The following is a 27,198-nucleotide window of genomic DNA, read 5'->3' as shown; positions in this document are numbered from 1 at the left end:
CACACACACACTTGTCTGCACACACAAGCTCACCGGGGTGCAGGTAGACACATGCACCAACTGTAAACCCAGACAATTTCTGACTCTATTTTAAGAGATTATTCTTGTTTAATGACTAGAAAGTGAAAAACACTCCCTCTCGAACACACTAACACACACAACACACACACACACACAGTTGCATCTTTTACCTTGTTCACAGTTCTTGCCTCCGTAACCCGTTGGGCAGATGCAGCCGTAGGTGTTCCACTTGTTGTCACACACTCCTCCGTTCTTACACACATTGTTTTTTGCGCAAAAGTCTTTCTTCGCCGGACAACCTGGACATTGAACACACACAAATAATAATTTGTTAAAGTGTAACTTCAGCCTGAGACACGCCTGCCTACAAACGATGTGGTGGTTTAGGGCCAGGTCACACATACGCGAATATGAAGCGAATATCCAAATGTCAAGGGTCAGAGTTCACCAAAGAAGCAACTCTGTGATTTGCCTCACACTTTTGATTAGAGGGTGTTACGTTTTTCAATTGTAAATAAATGTCATGATGTAAAGACGTCTAAAACTTGAATGTCTTAATGTCTTTCGACTCTACGTAACTCATCAAAGAACAGTCATATATTTTAGTTTACAGCTCGAAAAAACACATTTAAGTGCAGTATGTCTTTAATATGCATGTGTAATGCCCTGTATGTCAGTGTCTGTGAACCGTTTTGGTTCAAATTGCCGCACGTCGAACCTTCTGCGGTGCCGTTGTTGGCGATGTAGCCGGCCATATCGATGGGTTTGCCGTCGATGCTGAGGTCTCTCATGCAGCCCACAAAGTCTCGGTTCCTGACGGGGAAGTCCTCGGGCAGGTTGGGAACGCCACCTAGCAACAACGGGCCTGTTAAGTCCAGTGACCTGCAGACAACACAGACAGGAAATCAGAATAGCGTCCAAAACACAAAAAAAAACAATCTGATTTATTTTTGCCTGAATACAGTAAAAAAAATTATAGTAATTCTTTGGATTTAGGGTCTGCAAGGATCAAACCCATTTTTGGACCATTTGAGAACACATAACATTCAAAATTGAACTGACTAGACTGCAACATCCCATCGATGCCCCCACTTCACCCCGGAAAGGGCGACTGAGGTAAGGCATCAACCCTTAGCATGACTGACATTTGTAAAATAAAGTTATTTTTTCTGAGGATTAAGGCTGGCCCAAGGCTAACGGCTACCATCACCACAACTGAGTCCGGATCTACACAGTAGGTCATGAAGGAAGCTGCTTACACCCACAAGCCCCTCAACATCAATAGCCACAGGGCTTTGAGAGACTTAATGTGAAGCAACGCTGCACAAAAACATGTTCAAACACCGACTTTATAAATTGTGGGCATGTACAGTAAAGTACAAACAGTGTTGTGTGACCAGGAGCATGTGGAGCTTAGTCGAGGAGTCTTTAAGGAATTAAATCCCTAAATAAATCAATTCTGCTGCAAACTGCTACTGATTTTAAAGCTGTTTTAATTTAGAAATACCTCCCCAAGAATATTAATGTGACAATTTGCATGTGAGGGTATTATTAATCCAGACTTATGGATCAACACCGGTGGTATTAGGTAGTGAATTTATTTAAGTTCTAAAAGACATTTTTAAAGGGAAAATATTGCATGATTTCTGCAGGTAAATGCTTTATATTTAAAAGAGCCGTACAAAAGTTAGGGAGTAAAACATCTATAATACCAATATATTGGCAGATAATTTTTTATTAGATTTCTAAGATGCCATTATCGTAAACCCCCAGGACATATAATTGAAGGTTAATAATTAGTTATATAGTTATAATAATAGTTTAACCGTGAATTCACTTATCATAAATAAAAAGAAAACACAAATACAACTAAATATATAGAATTTGAAAATAAAAAAAGTAACATTACTTTTATGGGAAATGTAAATGGAAAAACACCTTTTCTCTGCATTGTTTATTCTGTAAAATAAAATGTTCACATCAGCAAAAATTATATTATCGGTTGCGCTCTAGTGTTAAGCAAATGTAAGTGCGAGTGAGGAACAATGATCATATCTCTTCCCACTCTGGTTTAAGAATGCATGTCAACAATAACAGTAAATCCATCAGGGACTTTCGTTTACAGGTGAAATATTTGCAGAAACATGTCATTAGAAAGTTTGTAAGATGAGAAGAATTTACCAGATGCCTCTCTCATATCCGAAATCTGAAAATAAAACAATAGCCTGTTATAGGCTACCTAATGTTTGGCCAAGTATCTTATACTTCCTATATATAAGACGGTGCCTTTGGGAGGAAATCATGTGAAAACAAACCACTCTGGTTACAAAAAAAGATTTTCCCAGCACTGAAAGCCATGTGGTTCCTTCCTTTGTGTTAGTGACATGCATTTCCAAAAGTGAAACTGTTCAGGGAGCACATTACATAACATGGTAATGTGCCGTATGTTTGCAAATTCAGGCGAGACACAGTTTCAGTACCTCTGAACTCCTCTCAGCGTCTTTTACCTGTGCAACAAGTTCCCGAAAGAATGTAACCTCATTATCTCCCCTTGAAGCGCTGCGTCCCCACCCTCTGCATACTAAATGTGCCCCAGCATGTTAGCTCTCCAAAAGACTCATTAAAGAAAAAATGTCTCACGCTATAGAAATAACAATCAATTAGTCTGTGGCAAACACACGGTAAGTCATTTTAAGCCCGTGTTTTGAGGAGCTATTCGTTGTCTGAGGCCATGTCTGACAGCAGGAATACCACAAGGATGAGTGCACAGATTAAAATACAAAAGGAGGAGAGGGTGGTGAAAAGAGAGATGGGTAATCTGGTGTAATGGAGGCGATTGTGGGCTCCGAGGTACAAAATTGTCTCATAAGTTTCTAAGTGGTCCAGACCTGACGTTTGACAGGAAAGAAAAAGATAAAGGATGCATGAAAAGAAAGACAAAAAGAAGAGCTTACTTCTTCTGTCCGGTCTGGGTGCCCTGGGCAGCGCAGGAGTAGTTGCCGATCTGCCTCCCGAAGCGAATCGCCATGGAGATGTCACAGTCGTCCACTGCAACCACAGCCACCTTCTCTCCAGAGGGCCCATGAGGGACGCCCAGACGCCCGATGTTAGGCTGAAAGGTAAAAGGAAATACAACCGAAACAGTTAATCACCGACATGTAGTGTTTATCTAGTGGATAAATGTTTGAGATACTTGAGATAAAAATTAAAAAAAAATAAAATTAAGGGATAAATGGTTTAAAAAAAAGCTTTTCCATAGAGCCCGACCAATTCTGCTGTTGGCCAATTCACATTAGACATATCAGTATCTGCGTTTATGTTTGTTGATGTAAAAACTATATTTTACAGAATAAACAATGTAAAAAAGTGTTCTTTATATTTGTGTTTTTTTTTCCATTTACAGTTACTCAAAATAAACTTTGTGGTTAAACTGTAAAATATCAAGCCTCACGTACATTTCTTTTTAATTAGGGATTAATTGATGACGGCATTTTAGGAATCTGTATAATTTTCTTCATAAAATAATGCACTTTGTACTCCCTAATACCAGCATCGACAAAAAGTTGTTGATGAAAGGCTGTGGATGTGTGTTGACAAATAGAAAGTGGACAGGAAGCAGATCTATCATCTCCTCTTGTGTTTTTCACGGTATTGTTATGATAAATGACCTCAACCAACTGAATTTAGTTAAAGATTAAGTTTTCCTTCTCAGTTTCTTCTCAGGTTGGCCGGGACGGCTTTTTGCTGCTCGATCGCTGCGGGTCAGCGCTACACAAACAATGTCTCACTGGCTTCAGCCAACCTGCGGCAGAGGCACACAGGCTCTGCTGGCTTAAGGCGACAAAAAGCCCATTGTGCGCTTTGCTCGCAACTAATGATTACAAAGTAGGCTAATTCCTCCATCAAGGCTTGTGGCCGACGAATGTTGATCTGAGAAAATGTGGATCAGCTTAGAAAACCAGGCCACCAAATCGCTTTAGTTCTTGTAATATCGAACCTGAGACCAAAGTTTACTGGAGCATGTCCTCGATAATAGTGGACTTGGAACAGGGAGCGGGAGGTATTTGAGGAGTTTAATTAAAAAATGTTTCCACCAATTAGAAAATAACACCTCCTTTCATTACTGGCATGAAAGTGAAGCAGGAGAAATAATGTGGGTGAGGATATGAGTCATTCTAAAACACTTTCAATTTGAAATCAAATGAAAAAACGTGTCATTTCCTTTTTGTGAGTGGTGTACAGTAGATTGGTGATTAGTCTGCTCTCTCTTCTATCTCTCCTGGGAGAATGGTAAATCTCTAGACTACAAAAACACATAACAAAGGGAATGCAGATCCCAGATCTGATCACAGCGCTGTGTTTACACTAGGCACCCGGGCTCCTTAAAGCCTGACAGGTTGACAGATAGCAAGAGAGACTTTCAAACCGCTGGGGTGACGGGTCGATTAAGGAAAGAAATCAAGAACAAAAATTTAAATAAAATTTGCTCAATGCTTTTAAGACAAAACATTTCAGGTATTTTGTCTGTTTTAATATAAAATAAGAGAAAAGTAGTTACCAGAGAAAGTAACAGAAGAGACGGAGGGGAAACCCAGGCCTGGATAGAAAGACAATGTGTGCGCATGTGTTTGTCTCCTACACAAATAGGATTAGAGTAATGAGATACTGGCGGGGCAGACACGCAGTAAAGGAAGAGGAAATAAAAGAGGGTGAAAAACAGAAAAGAAAGAGCGACAGGCAGAAATAGGGTCAGACACAAGAGACTGAAAGAGAAAGACAAAAGAAAGACCGGCAGACGGGTAGAAAAAAAAGAGCGACAGAGGGGTGCAGTGTTTTTCTATTTTGGCTCAGGTGGACTTCGCCTCAGCATATTTTCCGACCCAGGGGGAGTTTTGTTGTAGTTTGTCTCTGCCACTCCCGCTAATGTGCTGTTTCCACTAATTCTGCTAAAAAACAACTCTACACTTTCCATAAAGACAAAGAGAAAGTACAATAAATCAGGAGAGAACCCATTCGGTTTAGGTTTTTTCGGTGTAGAAATGGATCAGGGTGCGGATCCAGAGACTTGTTTAACATTGTGAGATTGTACATAAAACTTATTTACTTTACATTAATTTTGCGTCCATAATGATTATTATTATTTTTTTTTTACTTATTATATATTTCATATAATTCATACAATTCTTAATTTAGGAAATAAAAATTACCTGTTGCTTAAATACATTTTTGGTCACGTGCTTCACGCCAAGCTTCTCCCTGGGGTTTGTGTGTGTGTGTGTGTGTGTGTGTGTGTGTGTGTGTGTGTGTGTGTGTGTGTGTGTGTGTGTGTGTGTGTGTGTGTGTGTGTGTGTGTGTGTGTGTGTGTGTGTGTCATCAGTAGCCTCCTGTATAATCAACCTTGTATGTCGAACACAATCATGCTGGTAGGAAACCACACCCCTATCTCTGCACAGGTATCTGCAGGTGTTAAAACCCACCCAGTCCACCTCCCAGCGTCACCATGGCGACCACAGACATCTGTCTCTATCCAGACGGCACACGCGTGAACCAGTAAATTCTTGTCGGGGCCTCCCACTGTTGGCCGCAGCGCCATAACTCATGGCGGAAAAGAAGGACGAGTCTCAGGATTGAATGTGTCGTTATGTAACTCGGATTCTACTTCTTGAGAAAAACATGAGCTGCACTTCAGGAAATCTATGTCACAGCTGCTTTCAGGTGAGGCACATGCATGGTACACACCACGTGCTCAGCAAGGTTGGAAATGAATTCAGACTTGTGGCCAGATTGGTGATTAAGCAGGTCCCTGGTAATTAGGACAACCTCATGCATAAGCCTGCTGTGAGATACACGTGGATGAAAGTCCCCTGTGGGAAGCCTAGGAGAAAAATTAAAAAAAAAAGATCTGATTTTACTTTGAAGGCAGTCGAGCCTGAAGGAGAACAATGACGACCCGAACACAAGCAACCAAAATAATCAAAGAGATTCCACAGTGGAAAAGACACTTAAAGAAGGAAGAGAGAAAAAAGAAAATGTCCAATGTCCTCTTCGGCATAGTTTATTGAAAAATAGCACAATTTGATTACTACTATTTATTTTGCTGTCCTCATTTTACTTCTCTTCCTGAATCTGGAACCCAAAGATGAGGGAATTAATTTGGAAAATGTGATGAATAAGTGCCTCCTTCTTCCCTTAACAACTAATAGCAAGAAGAAATTTAAAAGGAATAGCTTGACATTTTGAGAAATACACTAATTTAAGTACAATTTGTATTCATCTGTACTTTACTTAAGTAGATTTATTTTCATTTTTACTCCCCTACATTTTTACAATACACTGTGCTACATGTTCACATTGTTTCAATATTTTTAAAAGTAATCAATGACGAGACAATGAACTCAAATTACTTTTCAAACCAGTGAGAAGATGAGAAGATACGTGTGATAACTGTATAAAAGGTTTTCACATGCAACAAAAGGCAAGATGTTGAAGATAAATAAAACCACGGTGTGAGAAAGATTCTTCGGGTTAATGTGAAGTCACGCTGATTAAAATCTTATAGTCGCTTAAAGAATTCAGTGGAGTGAAGAGGGGATGAGATAAAGAAAGACAGGAAGCAAAACATGGGAGAGAGAGAGCATACCCACATAATGGACCCACAACCTAAGATCTGCAGCTGTTACATGTGCTGGTAACTTATAGACTCACACACACACACACACATACACACACACACACAAGCATGCATGTTCAGTATAGTGTACAGTACACACTGTGTAAGCACTAAACTGTGTATTTATGGAATGCGTGTAATGCGTGTGTGTAATATGTGAGGGATATAAAAGCTGCTGTTGTTTCAGGCACAGAGTTCTTACTCTGCACAATTATTATAAGCACATCTTCAGATGCACTGCATGTGACGAACAGTATGTTTGAACAAATGAATCAAGTTTATTATGATGTCATGCATGGAGCTGTACCCATACTGTATACTGTGATGAGTGGGAATAAAAAAGTCCATCTTGTCTTGTTTTGTATTTAAAATTGATCTCATACAATAGAATATTAATAAATAAGTAGTATGATATATAAATTCAACACAAGTAAATCCTTTTATGTCCATTACCAAAAAAAGGAATGCCCTCTTAAGCTGAACATGGATAAAGTACATGTAATATAAAGAAAAAACGTAAAAGTAAAAGTTTTAAATAGTTTTACAGGAAGTAAATCAATCAATGCTCAATTGCTTTTACATAAAGGTGATGTTCAGTGCAGATAACCTCTGGCTATAATCAAACAAATGAACAAGATTTTGTATATGAACGATATTCCCTGACTATGACTCTTCACACGCAGTGGATGCCATATCCTCAGTTGAACATTTAGCCTTAACTGAATGTGCGTGTGGCTGGTTGCACTGTATATAGTTTCAGGCTTCTGTCTGGACCCTCGTTTTAAAGTGCAATTGGCCCTGGCAGTGAGGGGCCCCCATGAGAGTCTCTTATGTACCCTCCCCCTGACTGTGACCTGTTGAAGATTCCCTCTCTCTCAGGTGTCGTCTCCAGGGGCGAAATGCTTGCTGTGGCCATGGCAACGCACTTGATCCCCACAGCTTGCCACAAAGGCGAGGAAGGCAGAGGACACGGGTGGACAGATGAAGTGACCCGCGCACACACACACACACACACACACACACACACACACACACACACCGAACACCCAAACAAACTCACAGTAACAGTTAAAATCTTCAGCCTTCACCAAAAACGATGCCAACTGCAATCGAAACACCCTCACTTTCTCACAACAGTAACAGTCTACACGCAGACCCACCCAAGTTGCAAACACACACACCCACACACACACACTAACACATTTGCACACACTCTCCCTCCCACCAACGGAGGCACACACACTGACACCTCTATTACGACCAGGCTGCCTGTCAAAGCCGACAAGATAACTCAACCACCCCTGCGGCCGGGACAAAGAGTTTTGCTGCGCAGATTGAGTTACATGCTAAACACAGTTCGTAAAAAAACACACACTGTCAAAATGAGCCACTAATGACCATGTAGTGTGTGTGTGTGTGTGGGTTTGTGTGTGTCGAGGGTGAGATGGAGGGAATGCCTGGTGGTGATTATGTGTTTGTGCGTGTGTTTGGGGAGTATGGGAAGGATGTCTGCATAATTTGTTTGTGGTGTTTGTGCAATGTGTTGAGTGAGCAAGCAGTGTGTGCACGTGTGTGTGTGTGTGTCTGTGTGTGTAAGACAGGAAGCAGCTCGCGGAGCTGCAGACAGCCAAACAGTTCATTTCGATAATAAAGGAAAAAGGGGCGCACAGTCTTTTATTATATTTGGGCTCGCCTGAGGATGTGCCATTGTTTCTGTGAGTCTTGGATGAAAAAGTGACTCTTGATGGATATTAGAACATGAGATGTGTGAGTGTGAATGTGAGTGTGTGTGAAGTTGATTTTAGGCCTTGTCATGCCGAGGCTAGTATGTCCAACCTTCCCTCTGGCAGACTCTATCATGTCCACATTACCTCACCTGCCCTCTGGCTATGTAAACCTAGAAGTGTGAATTATTCAAACACACCCACACACACACACACACGATTCCCAGAGGCTTTACACAGAGCTACGATGTCCTGTTTTCAAGCCGCCGACATGTTACTGGTGTCCCACATCTATCAGCGTAACAGATGGACAGCGGCCATTGTTGTTTTTTGGCTTTCAAGAGGTGAAACAAATGTGCAGATGCCATAAAACTGAGGTAAGGGAAACCGTATCCTGTTTGGAAAATTCCTCCAACAACACGACAAATGTGGTCACCTGCATGTGCACTGACATCAACGGTATTAGCTTCTTTTCATTCATTTGTTAAAGCATATTCCACGGACAGGTTTTGTCTCTCAATTATTTGGCTTGATTAATTTTTTTTTTATTCCCTCCTTCCTCTTCTGTCACCGTCAAGTTGTATGTGATTTTTTAAACCATAACAAAACATAATGTAAAATCATCAAGTTGTGATTTTAGGTTTATAAGTCTTAAAGCTCAGCTAAGCTATCGAGCTTCATATCTTGCATATGACAGTCGTATCAATCTTCTTATCTAAATCTTGGCAGTGGCGCCTCAACGGTGACCATCTAACCTTTATCTAAACAACCATGAACATCGCTGATTGATGCTAATGTTTGGCAGTAAAAACAGTGGGTCAATAAAACAAGGCCTGATAGGCATCATAAGAGACATAAACAGTGTAAAAAGATAAGTGAGAGGGATGTGGAGACGGAGAGGCGAAAGAGAGGGATGAGGAAGACACATTAGGGCCTGGTTATAAACTATACGGACTATATTTCTCTCTCTACACTTCCTACACAGCATTTTTATCTGTTCTTTTCTCTTCTCCCCCAAATTCCACTGTCTGCCTGTCTCTCTTAACGTTAATAAGAGGTTTGGGTCATGCTAGGTGAGGTGTGTGAAATTTCCTCCTCGCATTGACACATACACACACACACACACACACACACACACACACACACACACACACACACACACACACACACACACACACACATACACACTCCCTCACATCACAAGAGCGGGAGAGGAATGTAAAAATGGGAGAGGGTGGGGAGAAAGTAGATAGACATGAGACAGGGATAAAGATGTAGTGAGTTAGTCAGTCATGTATGGAGGTGGTCTGTAGTGACAGATTTATCAGATTTCTCGTCATTCCTCTATGACACAATGCTGTATACATCCGCTGTTCCTGCTGACTGGTAACTCACTCATCCACACACACACACACACACACACACACACACACACACACACACACACACACACACACACACACACACACACACACACACACACACACACACATTAAGGTTCAACGACTGTGTCTGTTTAAAGACTTTTGGAACTCTTTCATAGCACTTTTGATTTTGATGGGAATTTTAAACCTTTATACCCATATTGACTAGTAGTCAAAACGTCTGTGTAGGTGGTCACAACCTTTGTGCCAGGACCCTCTACCTTCAAATATGGCAAGTACAACTCCCCATTAGATGTAAATACTTTCTCTTGCTTGAGAAATATAGCTTTTTCGATCACGGAAGTTGTTCTGGTATCCCTGGCCACCAGCAACAAACTGTTTGACGGTGTGGGTTAGTTTGTTAGACTTGGGTTATATGTAGAGAATAGTTTGGGTTCTGAAGCAAGAAGATATACTCATATGGCAGTTGACATTTGGTCACCATATATTTATAAAGGCAGAGGCTCGTGATTAACCAGTCCTCCAACCTAAACGACCGTTTAGGTGGCTTGTCCGTACCCTCGAATTCAAAAGCATGGACATCAAACCTTCATTGTCATGATAACAATAATAGACACATGGTTTAGGTGGCGGGGGATCACGATTTGGTTAGGTTTAGGAAAATCTAGTGGTCTGTGTTAATATAAGTACTTCCTTAAGGCTAGAGGACCTTTGTAGTCATAGTTATAACAATATACACTCAGTTTCCGGTTGCCAAATGGTGAAGGGTAATAATACAAACCACAGGAAACAGACAGCGGTCTTCTGTGTGAAAGTCCTCGGTTTTATCGACCTATCAATCCCGGTGTAAATGGTCATGTGCGTTATAGTGACAGAGGTGATTTCTGACACAGAGCTAAAAAGCCTGAATGGAAGGTAAATCATTTTTGTTCTGAGTGTATAAGAACCAACAAAGACTCATGTTAGTGTATCACAAGACAAGACTAAGCACCCAATCTAAAATTAAAACTGAACGACAGTCTAACCAGACGCATGTCATCTCTCAGACATTTGCCGTCAATGCTCATTACAGGAGCGACATCTTCAACTATGTTGTTCCTTCTCTTTGACTGATGCTTAGGCCTGCCACTGTGCTGCCAAGGAAAACACAATCACTGCTCTGTGGGAGTCCACCTACCTGCCTGCCTGTCTGCAGAGGCTCAGACATGTTTACTACACCTGAACAAACCTCAGTGGAGGACGTCGATGAGAGCTGACAGATGAGCAAGAAGGCTGTTACTGTTTCAGTCATGCTGATACTTCGCTGGGTCATTGATAGATATTAGTAGCTTCTCAAAATGAAAAATAAATAGAGCGAAGCAGATGAGAGAAGAGTGATAGGAAGAATAAAACTGTGTATGGCTTAACTTTTCAAGAAAAGCCAGAAAGATGCAGTAGTGATGAAATGACAGTCCTCAATGACGATGAGAGATGTTCTGTACCAGAGACCACAGACTTAATTCATCCCTGTCTGAGAGTTGTCCCTACCTGCCTCACCTGCACAGACCTTTACCTCTGACCCCTCTGGATAAACATGACAAGGGGTAAGTGTTGATTGATGAAGTAAAGTAAGGTCAGAATCCTCCAAAGCTACAAAGCACTGGCTCTCAAAACATCTGTGTCAAATGTTGAGCAGAGAACCTGAACATGCGAAACCAGGCTGAGGCAGGAAAGCACAGTGAAATCAGAGTTTTTAAATTTGTTACAGGGCACCTTGTGGAGTATTTGAGCATTGGGTCCCTTTTTACGTTAATCATATATGTGCACAAGAACACACATTACATTGGAAACATGATGCACATTGTTCTTCTGGTGGTGTTACACCGATAGGCCATTTTCAGACATGGAAAATGTCCAAACAATTGGGTCTGGACATTTTTGGGAGTTTGCCTTTCACATATGAGGAACGCAGCAGTAGACTGTCCAGGTCTGATGCGTTTACAACATGAGGAAGATGTCCCGATCATTACGGCGAGGAGTGGCGCCTGGGTAGGGCATTCAGGCGGCAGGACGTGATTGATAAATTCTGCTGCAGAAACCACGTGTGTTTGTTTACAGCACATTGACACCGGCGTCGGCCCTTATCACCAAAAGCTCAAGGATCTCGTTGCGATTCTTAGTTGGCATCTTTGTTGGTGTCTCCTACATGTATAGCACCTCTTTTTTATCATTAGACATTTTTCTGACATTTTACTCGGAAAAGTGATGTCAGTCAGTGAAAACTGACTGACATCTACGTTCTTTTTCGGAAGATTTCAGGAAAATGTTCGGACTTCAATGCAGGTCTGAAAGCGGTGCATGGTGGCAAGCAAAGAACAAACAATCGTGTTTGTTAACAATAAACTCAAACGCCAAAAACAGAGGAGAGGGAAGAAAGTTAGGTTACCACAAACCTCCAGCAGCCAAACTACAACCAAAAAAACACCTGCAACAACCCCCTCTACAGTCCACACCTGACCAGAGCCACACTAAACTACACACCCTGTTGTTAGCGGCCACCTCTGTCTACCTGAGGGAAGCAAGTACAGTAGTTAGTCAAGCAGACTAGAAGCAGAGCAGGGACTAAATAAGACCCTGGAGGGGGGGAGAAAAAAACACCAGTGGGGACTACAGGCTAGAGGTCAAAGGTTACCTCCTTCTGATTGAGCTCCAGCCAGGCAGTATAGAATGGGAGCCGCAGAGCCCCACTGGAGTCCACCAGACTCCCCCCGTCCTGGTAGAGAGACACCGTGAGAGAGAGACACCGCATTAGACCTGCAGCCCACAACCAAGCCACAGCACTGTGTGTGTGTGTGTATGATGTTTGTCCATATTTATGAGAAAGCCTTTTTTTGAGTGCAGAAAGAGCTGTATTAATTTCGCTCAATAACAAACAAACATGTAAATGTCTACATCTATAGTATTTTCTAGAGCCTGACCTGATTTATCGGTTTTCCAATGATATCAGTGTTGCATTTTTTTAATGCCCTATATATATCGGGCCCAAAATATCCAAATCAGTCGGGCTCTTGACATTTTCTTAACTGTACATGTACAGTGTGTGCACTACACAGTATGACAGCAGAAATATTATGACAAACACTGCTGTCATCATTTATTGCACATACGCATGTGCACACGCCCGCTGAACTGTTTGTTGTTGCACTTGCTACCAGCCACTTTGCCACAACAATAACTACATCCTTGACAAAACGTGCCCACTTCAAGAACACCTCCCCCCCACTACCTCACACAATAGGCTACAAATCATGCACGCCACCTTCGGACAAAGGTGTCTCTTTTAGATGTGTATCCCCCTGTGAAGTGCCACGCTATGTGACGAGCAGGTGAAATTTACAGCAGGAAGAACACAGGGAATATTCCTTTCGGCACAAGCGTGTGAAAAACCCCAGGAGCAACTACTGTGTGTCGACAAGAGCAGATTCACCACACGAACACAAAACATAGATTTGGAGTCTGTTTACACGCAACAGTATTAAATTACCAAGTGTTCTGATTGTGTCTGATTAATTTAAAGTACGAAACACCATAATCGTCATATCTTCTGAGAGGGAGTATAACACCATTTGCTATATATGAATTTTGTCTCAATGCGTTATAACTGGTGAAAGAGAAACTCCTGTTATTGAAAGGTAATGTGTGCACTTACAAGTGATGATAACCTTAAATGTTTGTGGTCTGTGGAAACATACAGTGCGTCAAAGAAGAACAAAGACTAACATGGCCTCTTCCTCTAACAACACACCCTGCGGGGGAATGTGGAGTCTGGGGCTTCACCTCGAAAAATAACTACTTAACCTTTCCAAAAAGGACGTGGCAGCGAAAATACACAAACCTGCACCCGTGTGTGTGTGCAGGAAAACATGATGATGGGCAGTCTCTCATCGTGTGTGTGTCTGTGTAAGTGTGTGTGAAGGCGAGTGTCTCAGTCACTGCGGCCACCCAGGAAAGTACCACTTAAAACTACATCACAAAGAGAGAGATCCAGGCTCTTACGGGCTCTCTGCAGTTTATTTAAAGAGCATTTATGTATTGTGACCATGCAGTGTGTGTCCCTGTGTGTGTGTGTATGTGCGTTTGAATATCAGACAAGAGAGAAGAGGAGACAGACACACATGGAGTGTACTAGTTCTTCCCCGGACGAAGACCAGTGTAATATATTTGTATTGATGTAAAATAAAAGCTTTCATCGTTAGCATAAGCTTGCTAAAAACAGCTGCCTGCATCTGGAACACTGAGTTCAGCTGTGAACTAAGACTTTTAAGTTTGGGTCTATAAAACCAAAACAGAGCTGAGTTCTGCAGAGTACAGTAAAAATTATATCTGGGTTTGTCACGGACTGTAAATAAAGATGGGGGACATAACAGCTCCCCAAAAGTGAAGCCAAAGCGTCTTGATCGCCACCTGGTGGCTGGCTGCAGTATAGACCATAAACCCAGCGCCTCAATGTTAGTGGATGGTACATGGACCAAAATAACATGGCAGAAAAGACTTCAAATTATTTTTTCTCAAAGATGTTTTCTGTCATTTTGTTCAAGTGATCATTTATAAAAAATTGGGTAAAACGTTGTGATTGACTGCTGAGGCTGACTCACGATTGGTTGCTTGCAGGTATTGGATCATGCTACTACAGCTCTACTCCCAGATGGCTACTGCATAGTCTCTAGCTCCAAAAGACGTCCTTGGCGCAAGATGGCAGCGTTTGTATCTGGGATATTCTGCCTTCAACGTCTATCTTTATGTACAGTCTATGTTTTGTCCCCCTTTCTATATTACAAGCTATCATTTGCTCTATTGTTAATATAAAACTGTTCTTATTATAGCAATCTTCAAAACACTCTGTCAGCCTAAAAGTGGTTTAAATCATAGAAATCGTTATGTCTGAATTGATAGTCCATTTGTTTAGAGACAGATAAACCTTTATAAACCCTGTATTTTGGGTATTTAGGGTAGTGGTGAGGTAACTTGGTGTCAGGCTTTTGCAACTTCCATTGATTCAAAGGTATATTAAATAAAAATATAAAAATATAAAAGCATTTAATAGCAAGACAAGTCCTTTTTCAAGTAAACCCAGCAGGTTTCCTTATTCAGCTGAGTGGTTGACTTACATAAGTGTTTCAACCCAGCAGAGGTGGAATGCAAAAATACAGACATGGTACATTAAAAAGTACTTCAAGCTATGCTGTGAAGTAATTTGCACGTATGTTCTGATGATTAAAGCGCTGCCGTGTAAACAGCACCGGAGTGAGAGCGACGGAGGAACAGCAGAGGCAGAAAGAGTGAACTTTTGATACTCGCTGGTGATAAGAGCCAACTAAGCCTGTCTGGGAATGCTGTCCACAGACCCTGGCTGTAAATATCACAGCCCATATTAGCCAGTGCTAAACTATTAAACATGTCTAGCATCGAGGCTGCGTGCAGCTCAGGCAGCATTATAAAAATGCTGCAAACACACAGACTCATCATATCTGCAGTCATGCTCTGCTTCGCTGCACTGAAAGCATGTGTATGGATCACATGGAGGGTAATTATAGTATATTTATAGCTGAGGTTCACATGCAATCACACTGGTAAATGCAAAAGTCATTAAGATTCTTCATGTTTGACGTCTTCATTTTTCCAAATGTTAAATCAAATTGACTCTGCCCAGAACTGCAGGCTCATCCTGTCACCACTCTGAACTAAATCAAATGAAAAGTTACCAATGAGATTCTTATTCGGTAATGACAGCTGCAAGTCCAAAAGATAAAAGTCCAAAAAAAGTCAAAACAGTCCAATGTGCAACAGCTACAATATGATCAGTGTGTGTGAGTATAGAAATGAAAAACTCGATGTAAGTTTGATAAAAAAAACGTGTTGGTCTTCATCAGTGGATACAGTTTATTTGTTCAAACTTCCAAAGTCAGTTACGACAATAAGTGTTCATCTCGTGTTCCCTTTAAGACAAAGCTGCCTTTATACAATTGCATTTGTTTTGATGGAACAATTAGTGTGAGACTATCATTGTAGTCATTGCAAAGATCAGAGATAAAACAAGCGTTCCTCTTCTGTTAGGCTCTATTTTATCCCAGTGTAATGCTTGCAAGTGGTGTGGAGGAGACAATGATACAACTGACATCCTGTCCAGTGTCCAGCTAAATAGCATCACTTCCTGCGACCAGGGACATCATTTCCTGTAGTTAGCACACATCAAAACCCAAGACAAAACCTCCTGCTGCTTCAAGAATATCCACCTATGCACTAAAACGGTGTGTGTGTGTTCATTTCCTGTTTAGATTTGTCGTGCTGACAGTCAACTGTCCTTGAGACATTACATTCTGGAATTTCAACAATGTTTTCATCCTTCCACCACTATTGTGTAACATTCCTAATAGTTGTATGGACACATGCACACATTCAAAAGCACACACATACACACCCAGACACTCCCCCACACAAAAACACCCTCTGTTTGTCTGCCCCCCACAGATGCAAACACACGCATCCACAGCTTTCCAAACGACCCAGATCATTGCAACAATAGCAGGTCCACGTCTGTTGTCATGCCAACCCTCCCCGACCTTTGACCTCTGTTTTTTAGCGGAGGCACCCCGGTTCTTCTGAAGAGAGCTGCAGCGGATTTAAAAGGGGGCACCCGTACAGCCCTGCACAACTTTAAGAGCATCATCAACTGACCCAATAAATCACCATCTGTGTTTGCGTGTGTGTGTGTGTGTGTGTGTGTGTGTGTGTGTGTACTCTGTGCGGACCGTTAAAAACAACTTGGGCTCATGTACGATGAATCACCCTGGATAGGTTGCACCAGCTCTTCATGAATCAATTTCTTACTTATCTAATCAAATTTAGGGTTTAAATGTGGTTGTTTTGATGTAAATTGCATTATAAGTCGTTTTATATCAAACAGCATTTTGATGGAATTTAAGGTCAGATATGTTTCTTCTCGCAGAAAGATCACAAAGCAGTGTTTAGTATCACCTAACTGACTGACTAATAAATAACACAATTTAATTAAATTACTTTATTGAGTGGTGCAAACTTAAATTTTGAAATAAACCTCCACTTAAACACTTAAATACTTTATAACCACAGTAAACTAAGTGCGACAGGCAACTTACAACAGCTAAAACCCCTAAAAACCTCCCGGTAGATATGAGGAAAGAGAGAGAACAGTATTTATGTGTGTGATTGTATGTGTTTGCACAACATAAATCTGGATTACATCACTGTTTAAGATTTGGGATCAAGTCTCTCCGGACTATGCCAACATTGCTACCTCCAGAGAAATGTGAGTCTTCCTTCATATATACGGCAAACACGTGTGCGCCTTCATTCACGTCTGTACATTCACACGTCAACACGTCTAATCTATTGTGAGAACATTACCGCGTTCTGCCATATACATTTCCAATAATCCCTGCAGCAACTCATGTCTGGTTAGATTACCATCACTCAATTTGACTTCTGATCATTCAACACGTGAAGAAAAAGCTGACCCTGCGTGAGCTCTGCAGTCGAGCCTCGGGCTAATTTAACGGAATGTGTCACCAGCTCTGCAAATCACTGGTCTTCATTAAGACTGACATCGGTGGAACGCACCCACCCCCCTGTTTTACAAACTAATAACACAAGGATATGCCCATAAACCCATGTAATAGTGTGTGTGAGTGTGTGTGTGTGCAGACTCTACTTGTATCTGCATGTCACAGCAGCAAACAGGAGGCCTATGGGATCGGTGAAGCTGAATAAATAAGAGAAGTAATCTCCATCGAAGAGGAACGAAGCAGGAAATCTCTTCATACGTGGAAATGAATCTCTCATTTCCATGGCAATCCCTACGAACACTAGACAACCCAACAGATCAACAAAATAAAAAAAGTCTCTGGTGCCAACGCTCTGTATCCTGCGAATAATATCTGTGGTCGTCAGTAGCCTGGCAGCAGTTTTCACAAAGCTCTACAAGGATTCAGCCATTGTCTCTATCATCATAAAGGCTGTGCCGTGGAAGAGAGGGACATACAGCCAGAATACACCTCAAACAATAGATACAGGTGTCACCCTGCAGCTAACACAGAACGGTATTGTAGCATGATTCATCCCCTTTGATGCACACTTCACTGTCAAGGCCACCGAGTATGCTATGGGCTCTATAGCTGGAAACAAAGAGGCCAACAGCGAGTGAAATGTGAGATATTGTGCATTGCAGGCTGGCGTTGGGTCAAGAAGCAGCAGATTCTTTTTTTTTAACAAGTTGCAAAACAATTGTCTTGGGTCAAGCCAGATGATGCTACAGCTCCCAGAGTCATATACAAGAAGGAAGAGCCAGAGAGAGAGAAAAGAGTTGAGGGAAAATGATGAAATAAAGAAAGATTGATGTAACAGCATAGCACAGCACATGCATACCTGATAGCATACTAGCTTTGAAAGGCTATGAGATAAAGCCAGAACATAGCGTCTCTCACATGCTTGAGGTAGAACCATTAGCTTGCCTTTGGGAAGATGACAAATGAACTGCTCTAACAACTTTGAATCAGGGGAAAACTAGAAATACCATCCTGCGGTTATGCCTCCGCTAACCAGTGCAGTTTCAGTCTACATACATTTTGTTGTACCAAATTTGGTGTTCCTGAGATATTGCGTTCACAAGACCAAAAACGTGATATGTAAGGTCACAGGGACCTTGACCTTTGACCACCAAATTCTAATCAGTTCATCCGTGAGTCTAAGAGAAGGTTTGTATCAAGTTTGAAGAGATTCCCTCAGGGCGTTCTTGAGATATCATGTGCACAATATCACAATCACATGGATAGACGGAAGGCAAGGTTAGAAATGTATTGTTATGGTATCAACCCCTTGAGATGTGTCATTTCATTTTGGAGGAGTTTTGTTAAACTCCCCGTTTTCATGCGTATCAATGCTATTATTACTGCCGATACTGAAGAACTCTCTAAAAAATATACAGTAACCAGACAAAACTATACTGTTGCATCTCTTCAGAAGGCCAGTGTTATCTTATTTCCTGTCTGGTTTAATATTATAAGAACAATGTCCCCAGGCTCTGGAAGTTTGTTAGAAAACAACACCAGCAATTGACTGCACTGTAAGCCCTTCTAATATGATATCACAACTGAAGTGGTTACTTGAGTCTCTATTCTGAGATTCGACCATCGTGGGAACATCTTGAAAAATGAGACTCTGAGAATGAAGTGAAGATAGAAAAACTCTTGCTGGTGGTAAAGATTGTTCCATTGCATCGACCATTGACTCAGAGACACATGTGTATCTAAGCTGTTGAGCGTACAGATGATGAACTTTTAACCCCTGAAGCTGAAGCCAGGCCTCTGCGCTCATAAGAGCAGAGCGGTGATCTCCTCTCAGAGTTAACATCACTAGTCAAAGCTGTACTCTGACGATAATCTCCTAAATCAGCAGCCAAGGTCAACCGCTTTCAACCCTCAAAGAAAGCCACATATCATCCTCTTCACTCCCACACCATCACTGCTCAGCCTTAGCATTGGCCAACTAAGATCTTGAACTTTTATATGGGCTGTACACTTTAAGGAACAATGCAATATTTTCAGTCCCCGTCTCATTTTTCGTGAGCTGAAAAGGCTGTTTTTAAAAAGCCTACTGAAGCAGGAGAAGCCACGGTCGGTCAGTTGGTTGGTTGAGTTCCTTACCTTGTTGTAGTAATGGAGCTGAACAGAGTGCCACTGGCCGTCGCTAACCCCGCCTGGGATGTAGGGAGACACTGTGGTCTTTGTCTCACCTGGGTAACAAGGAAAGGCGGGAAGAAGGAGGGAGGGAGGAAAAGCCGGGAGGGTGACGAGGCAACGAAAGATGGGAGGAAAGTTGGTGGAAGAGGGGAGTTAAGAGAATGAGAAGGGAGAGAAGGTAGCGAGTGAAAATGGTGACGTTGGGGTGAGAGGAAAGATGAGGGGAAGGAAGAGGAAAGAAAGAACCAGAGCAGAAGTGAAGAGTCAGTTCTGTCAATTTCAAACAACAGTATGAAAAACATTTCTGTGAGTGGCACTGCGCCAAAACAAACCTGTTTCCTGATGATGTACACTTAGTTAAGTAGTTAATTAGTTTAGATTGTTATCGTATATCTACATTTTGCTTAACATAAAATAATGTGAGCACATGATTGTTAACAAACGTGCCACTATAAACTACTGGTCAGGCCAAGAAAGGCTGTAACTGCAAAAGCATTGAGTGTATTGAACTGAACAAGTGTGCATTTTATTACCTCCACCAAAACATAATAATTCATGGATCTTGATTGAAAAAATCTGCGTTGTTAGGGGCCACATATTTCTAAAGCCGTTTTCAGAAATGAACTCCGGAAAACGAAGACACAATTGTATTCTCACGTGGGCTCACTCGTTTATTCACCAGACAGTTTACTAGGGGGCTGGCAAGAAAAACGTCCACAGCAAGTGACCTGGACATTTGCATTCTCACATACATCCCCTCCTCCGGAAGATTTCATGTTGTATGAAAGCAGCATTAGTTTTGGCAATTTGGTGCTGGTTTATAGAATATAATGGGACTGTTGGGCCTATGTACTCTACTAAGTGCCATGCTAGTTTCTAATGAATTCAGCTTTTCATGTACAAAAAGGAAGCTGTGTGTTTACTTATCTTTCAGAAGTTAAATTGTCTCGCTTTAATGTGGGCCAATGAGAGGAGGAATATCTACATCACTCAATATATCCTGCAGGTTGTCGATAAGTTGCTATTAAAGGGAAAACTCTGTGTCCTTACTTGACGTACGCAGATTAATACGCTAAGATACGCACACACCGCGGTCGTAAATCAACTGTTGGGAAAGCCAGTATTAGTCTGCGGTATCAATGGCTCTCAGTTGAAAAGATTGTAGAGCACAATGGCACCAGATTTAGTGGGGGTTATACTCTGTTTGTCAAAGGCAGGGGCAGCCTGGGCAGGAATCCACTGCTCTGGAAATCAGTAAGCCGTACAGCGACACTGACAAGCAATGCCAGGGTTTGTATTAGTGTGTGTGTGTGTGTGAGTGTGTGTGTTAATAAGTTAATAAATGATGTCTGTTTACTGGCTGTGCACTTGAGAAACAGACGGATTTGACGATTCCTGCGTTCAGCATTTAGTTGTATTTCAGATGTGAAGCAGGGCACAAGGACTTGGCCTGGTTCCCAAACAGGCTTCGCCCAACATAATCATACTGAACTGGATTCCTCCCTGTGCGGTACCATGGGAAAGTGGAGCGGCTCTGAGAACAAGAGTCACCAGTCCAAGGAACATGCGTTTGATCTGCAATCCAACGGTTACCAGGTCTGGCAATCAGTACGGCTGTTTGTTTGATCGGGTTTAAACTCTGTGTGTGTGTGTGGGTGTGTGTGTGGGTGTGTAATGAAGGTGTTTTTTTGCCATCATTAATCAGTGTGGCAGCTTCCACTCTGAGAAAGCAGCTGTTTTCAAAATAGTAACACACACCCATCCCTCTTAGCTACACGCACACACACACACACACACACACACACACACACACACACACACACACACACAGCGACAAATCAAAACTCTGAACATTTGGATACATGCACACACTGACTGACACACACTCTTGTCAAAAGAATGCACACGCTGATAAGAATTGTTTAGCGACCTCTTTGTGAAAGTCACTTTAGTTAATGTGTGTTTACACCTGAGTTAATCTACTCGCAGTGCAGCGCAGTACAGTTACTGTAAGTGGTGACCACACATGCACAGGCAGAATAACACACACACACGGCGAGGCCTCACCTCCAGAGAAGGTGAGCTGAATCTGCTCCTCGATGATCTCCAGAGCGATGAAGTCGTGTTTCTCGTTAAATCTGCCGTTGTAGAGAAGCAGAGCGTTTCTTTTTCTGCTGGCGAACCTGCAAAGACAAATGGGATTGTGCTTTTTATGGTTATTCCTAAATACTCTATGTCAAGCAAGAATGCAAGACAAGGATATTGATCAAACCAAAAATGTATGAAGATAATAATAAAGGAGTCATGAAACAATGCTAAACTAAATTAATTTAGTCAAATTTCTGTGAATCCTGACCAAAGTCGAGGTGAGTTAAAAGTTCTGGGATAATGAACAATTCAATTATTTCTAAATATGAAATAAATATATTATTATTTTATATTATTACACATTATTATTATTATTAAATATGGTTGCATACAGGAAGGTCACAGGGAGAAAAAATTTGCTGTTTAAAAGATTATAATTTCTAAAGTAAGACTTAAAACCAAACAAGGATCATTCAGATTAGTGGAACAGAAAAGGTTGAGTGATATCCAGTTGTTTTTCTCTTCTCTGAATTCTTAAGTTTCCTGTCACATTTCTAAGCACCTATCCAACGCAAACAGACTGAGCAGTTAAGTGCATGGCAGATAGCTTCAGGATGAAAGGGCCGAGGAGCTCTTAAGGAAAAGTCGCTTGGAAAGGAAAGGCAGGATGTGTAAACCCGGTGGGCCGCAGAGAGGAAGCAGCTCCCGTGCTTTAGATGATGCATGAACATGTCCACATGTGAGAGAGGGAGAAATACCTGGTAACTGAGCCAGTACCTTCCCGTGTGTTTTTTCTACCAGCGTGCAAAGTTCACATTTGGGCTTGTTTGTGTGTGTGTCGGGAGCGCAAGGTGAGGGCAGAGGAGTCAGCCGGCAGATGCCAGTGAGGCCAGGAGGGCAGGAAGTCAGGACGGCTGTAGCCAAACACTGATAAGGGAAACTCATCACACAGCCTTTCCTGTTTTCACCGCACTGCAAAAACCTCTCTCACCGTCGCCGTGTGGCCGATGAACTCGCACGTTTAAACTGATCTTACCTCTGTGTCAGAAACTTGCCGAACCAGGGTTGTTTACCTGCAGCAGTTTCAGTTTGTTTGAGAACACAAGCACGCCTCATAAATTTGCACGTTCAGGCGGAGTGTGTGTGTGTCTTCCCTGCTCTCCCATGTGTAGGTATGCACATATTGAAACGAGGGAACTGAGACACAATGGAAAAAGTGTGCACATGTCTCAATACGCCCCAGTTGACAGTTTAGCCCAACTATGTTTATTTGTGCAGTTCCATTGATTACCATTTGCTACAATATCTCAGACGTACTGATGCTACAGTCTACAATTAGAAGTTATGTGGTTTAGCACACTTGCATGGGAGAGAATAAAACTATTATCTAGATCATCCAGCCAAGATTTTGTAAATTAAGTTTTTTTTTTTACAATTCAGTCTGTATACAATATCTGCCTATATACTTACAAAGACAAAAATTTATTTCAATATCTCCCTATACTAAATCACAAATACAGTTTTATCGTTTATCAGTGTAAACTGTATATGTCCCATGTGAGAGTGGAAAGTGTTACAGGCGTAGTCTTGAATTTCATCCAGACATAATTATTAGAAAGGGAGGGTTTGGCGGTTTGTGGTAATTAACGAAGACAGGAGCGAAGGGAACAAAGGAAGAGCGGAGGGTTAGAAAGTGTACTCACATGAAAGAGACGGTGAAGTGGAACCTTTGCCGCAGGCCTCGGAAGGTGATGAAGGACTGTCCGGGGAAGCTGCGGGTGGTCATCTCGCAGTAGGGCTTCTCGTACTCCCCTGGTGGACACTCGCACATGAAACCGCCTGCGAGACGGTTGACGCACTGGCCGCCATTCTTGCACACGCCGGGCACACAGCGGTCTAATGATGCATTCAGCTCACAGTGTTCACCTGCGAGAGAAAAAGAGGAGGAATTACTATAACACAGTTTCAGAGTTGTGGTGCAGCTGTTGTATGTACTTTAGTATCATTCGTGTTTTTATGTTTTACTTCCAGCTGTGGTTGACACCTGCCTTGGTTTGAATAGGCCTCATATTCAAACCTTCGTAAGAGCTGTTTTATCAATCAAGCTTAAAACTTTACTTTAATTTAAACACGTAACTTGTACCTTCTCCTAATGAATGTGCAGGTTAAAAACAGCGTCAGTCTTATGTTGTTATGGTCCCTTCTCAAACACTGGTTCAAAAAAAGCCTTTCTCAGTCCAAACATTAGCAGCAAACTGCCGAGCTCTGTGTATATGCCTTTTCTGGGAAGCGCAGGTCTTAGCCACAAAGTAATTTGGCCATGTTTGGAGAGAAGAGAGAGGATGGGAGATAAAGAGGAGCACAGAGAGTGGAAGGGGAGTGATAAGGAAGGAAAGAAAGAGTGGAGTGGAGGAGGGATGAGACGTTTAAGCCCAACACATAGTTGCTCCTGGCGATAACTGCTAAACCATATGAAGATCAGATAAATGCTGACCAGTTAAATCCCTCTTAACATCACAGCAGCTTGGATTTAGGAAGTGTCAGAAAATGTCCTGTTGAGAACACTAAACAACATTCCTACAATTTGCAGGTAAAATAAAGCAGTGGTAAAATGGTAAAATATTTATGTGTCTGGCCAAATTTTAAAAAGCAAGAATATAAAATATATACTGGTTCATAAAATGACAGAGCAGCAGTCTCATTTACCTCAGTAGATGTGAGTTTAACCCTGTTCTCTACAAATTAACCTGGTCCAAACTTCTTGAGTCTATCAGTCCATATTGTGTTGTATTAACCAATTCATATTTAGTTTAGGGGAGTGGAGAGTTGGTCACTTCATGGTCAAATTATAGGCTGTATATATAGACAGACAACACGTCTCCACTTCCCTCCACTGTCCAGAAATGAAGCTTAAATATCCCAGATACGAACACTGCCATCTTGCGCATTGGGAGCCAGAGTCTGCGCAGTAGAAATCAGGGGATGGAGTCTCGGTAGCAAGGTCCTGCTGATATACACGCTCCACTAATCGTGAGTTAGTCATATCTGTCAATCATGACGTTTTAACTCGTTTCTATGGCATCCAATATGTAATTAAAGCCAAACCTATGAGAAAAAACAAACACTTGAACGTACAACTGTCTGATTAGAACAACCTAAAATGATAGAAACCATCTTTGAGAAAAACTTATTTGAGGTGTACTTTGACTTTTTAGTTTGATATATGTCCCACCTATGAACATGGAGGAGGCAGGGTTTATAACCTTTACTGCAGCCAGCCAACAGGTGGAGGTCAAGATGCTTTTGCTTCACTTTTGTGAGCTGTCATGTCGTGCATCTTTATATAAAGTCTATGGGTCAAACCGTACAGAATTTCTCTTTATAGGAAGTCCTCTGTATGTGCAACTACATTTTAAGGGTCAGGTTTCATGTCCAACTTTGATGCTGCATGTTGATATTAATCTTTTTGATATTATTATCTAATTTATGACTTACTGCAGTGTGGCTCTCATGGGAAATTCCTCCCAAATGACCACGTGGATCTAGTTTTGCTCAAAATCGGTTGGGCCCAGTTTCCTGTCTCTGCCTCATTTACATTCCTCCACTAATACAGCAGGAGACTTCTTTCTGACTCTAATATTATTTGCAGTGGGTGCCTCTATGTCCCATGCAGTGTTGTGTGTCAGCTTGCTGTCCAGACAAAATCTGTCCAGCCAGGATACACACAGAAAGAACCCTAACACCACCGCTTGGAACCAGCTAATGGCCCTTCTCTCCTCAGCGTAATCCTTTTTCCGAGGGGGGGAATTATAAGGATCTGTTTCCCTGTAATGTAGGTAACCCAAGGAGGACAGAGAAGGCCCCCCTCCCCGCTGTCATCAGCCCCATAATGGCCCCTGATGGGCCCTGGATATCTTAGTTGAACTGTGACCTTCGAGACGGGGACACCGAGCTGTAGGTAAGGGGAAGAAATATGATGGGCGAGCGGAGAAGATGGACATGCGGAGGAGGAGGAGAAGGCGCGAGTGGGCCAGTGAGTGACAAAGGCAGCTATAATCAGGTAATTAGATCAGATAAGATAGAGGAAGAGAAGGAGAGGAGAGGTGGAGTGTTGGGGGAAAGGAGGGATGAAGGCTTGTCAGAAGCCCAGTAGACTATTAGGGAGACACAGAGGAGCGGAGACAGTCGCTCAGGTATCCGATGTTCCAGGGGGAAGTTATGGGAGGAAGATCACTGACATCGGGAAATATTTCACAAAATGATTTGAATAGAAACGATGAAAGCCTTAGAATCTTCCCATAGTTCCTCTAATGCTGTGCAGAGTCACGTTTACGGGCGGCTTCCAGGCAGGAAGAGAGAATATTTGTAATTTCAAATAACTTTTTTCCATTGTATATACAAAAATATTGATAAAAGTTATAATTTAGTTTAGTTATAATTCCCTGTTTCACGATTATTTTGAGTTTTAAAGTTATTACAGCCAATGTGGTTTGGGGTTAATGGATTAACTGATGTTCGAGTCAGATCTGGTTCGACCAGTGTCGTCAGCATTCCTCACACACCTATACAGCAATAAATCAACTGTATTGTATGTGCATACGTGTGTCTCTGAGTGCAGGTGGCTGTATACATACAGTATAACAAAGCACGCTTTCTGCTTCCTGCACCGGGGTCGACCTCAAGCTACAACAATAGGCGGTTGAGAGCTCTTACAACCTGTCAGTGCGGTTAAGCCATTTTGTACGAGCCATTAAAGCCATTGTCAGACACAAGAGGAAAGATCGCACTTACTTATAAAGACTTTCACTGTTTTCTTTGGAAAAAAAACATGTAATTTCATACAGATATTACTATCATAGTCATTTGTATTAGGCACATTACATAGCAGTGTAGTTGAGGCTTTCTTTTTATAATAATCATAATACATATTAAACCTATGCTTGTGCGCTGCTGCTATTGGCAGCCTGACACAGATGATCCGTCCCCCACGTGATTCAAAGTGCTTTGGGGGCTCCAGACTAAATTGTATGTAGCATTTCTATTTATATATTATTTATTCTAGATTCTGTTTCTATTCTTATTTTTCTTACAACATTTACCCCTTGTGCTGCCGTGTCAATTTTGAATTTCCTATATACTCTGGAGGATCAATAAAGATTGTTTTGAAAATGTTATCTAATCGAATCTAATTTAGTAAAAAATCATAACTGCAGAGCTCACCAGTAAAATCTTCCGGGCACTCGCAGGTGTATCCTCCCTCTCGGCTGCGGCACCTGCCATTGTTCTTGCACGGCCCAGAGTAGCACAGGTCGATCTCGGTCTCGCAGTAGTCCCCGGTGAAACCGAGGGGACAGCGGCAGCGCAGCCCGTTGATGGGGTGGATGGGCCTGAACAGAACCGTTTCTGAGGCGATGAAGGGAGGGGAGCTGTCGAACTTCAGCACCGATACGCACTTCATGTAGTTCTCGCAGGGCTCGCGCAGGCAGATGTTGTCATCGAACGGCAACACCTGGAGAGAGGATGACAGTTCGGGCACATTAATTGATTTGGCTTTGGAG

The 27,198-nt window shown here is 41.9% G+C and overlaps 1 protein-coding gene across 4 annotated transcripts in view; it reads right to left on the bottom strand.

The window, feature by feature from the left end:
• Positions 1-27,198, bottom strand: part of celsr1a (cadherin EGF LAG seven-pass G-type receptor 1a) — a 90,189-nt gene that overhangs the window by 26,364 nt on the left and 36,627 nt on the right. For 3 of the 4 annotated variants that reach the window (XM_035147308.2, XM_035147307.2, XM_035147309.2), the window contains exons 3-10: positions 26,861-27,149; positions 23,344-23,566; positions 21,620-21,735; positions 19,517-19,605; positions 12,472-12,552; positions 2,976-3,133; positions 740-903; positions 192-320 (exon numbers count right to left, since the gene is read on the bottom strand). In XM_035147308.2, the coding sequence (XP_035003199.2) occupies positions 192-320; positions 740-903; positions 2,976-3,133; positions 12,472-12,552; positions 19,517-19,605; positions 21,620-21,735; positions 23,344-23,566; positions 26,861-27,149 (1,249 nt within the window). The remainder of the gene's footprint in view (positions 1-191; positions 321-739; positions 904-2,975; positions 3,134-12,471; positions 12,553-19,516; positions 19,606-21,619; positions 21,736-23,343; positions 23,567-26,860; positions 27,150-27,198) is intronic. The other variant, XM_035147310.2, reaches the window with a different exon arrangement.

This window comes from Hippoglossus stenolepis, chromosome 22, assembly GCF_022539355.2.
Source record: "Hippoglossus stenolepis isolate QCI-W04-F060 chromosome 22, HSTE1.2, whole genome shotgun sequence".
Classification (NCBI taxonomy): Eukaryota; Metazoa; Chordata; class Actinopteri; order Pleuronectiformes; family Pleuronectidae; genus Hippoglossus; species Hippoglossus stenolepis.
Note: the sequence above shows the minus strand (reverse complement) of the source record. Positions and strands in the feature narration are given on the sequence as shown.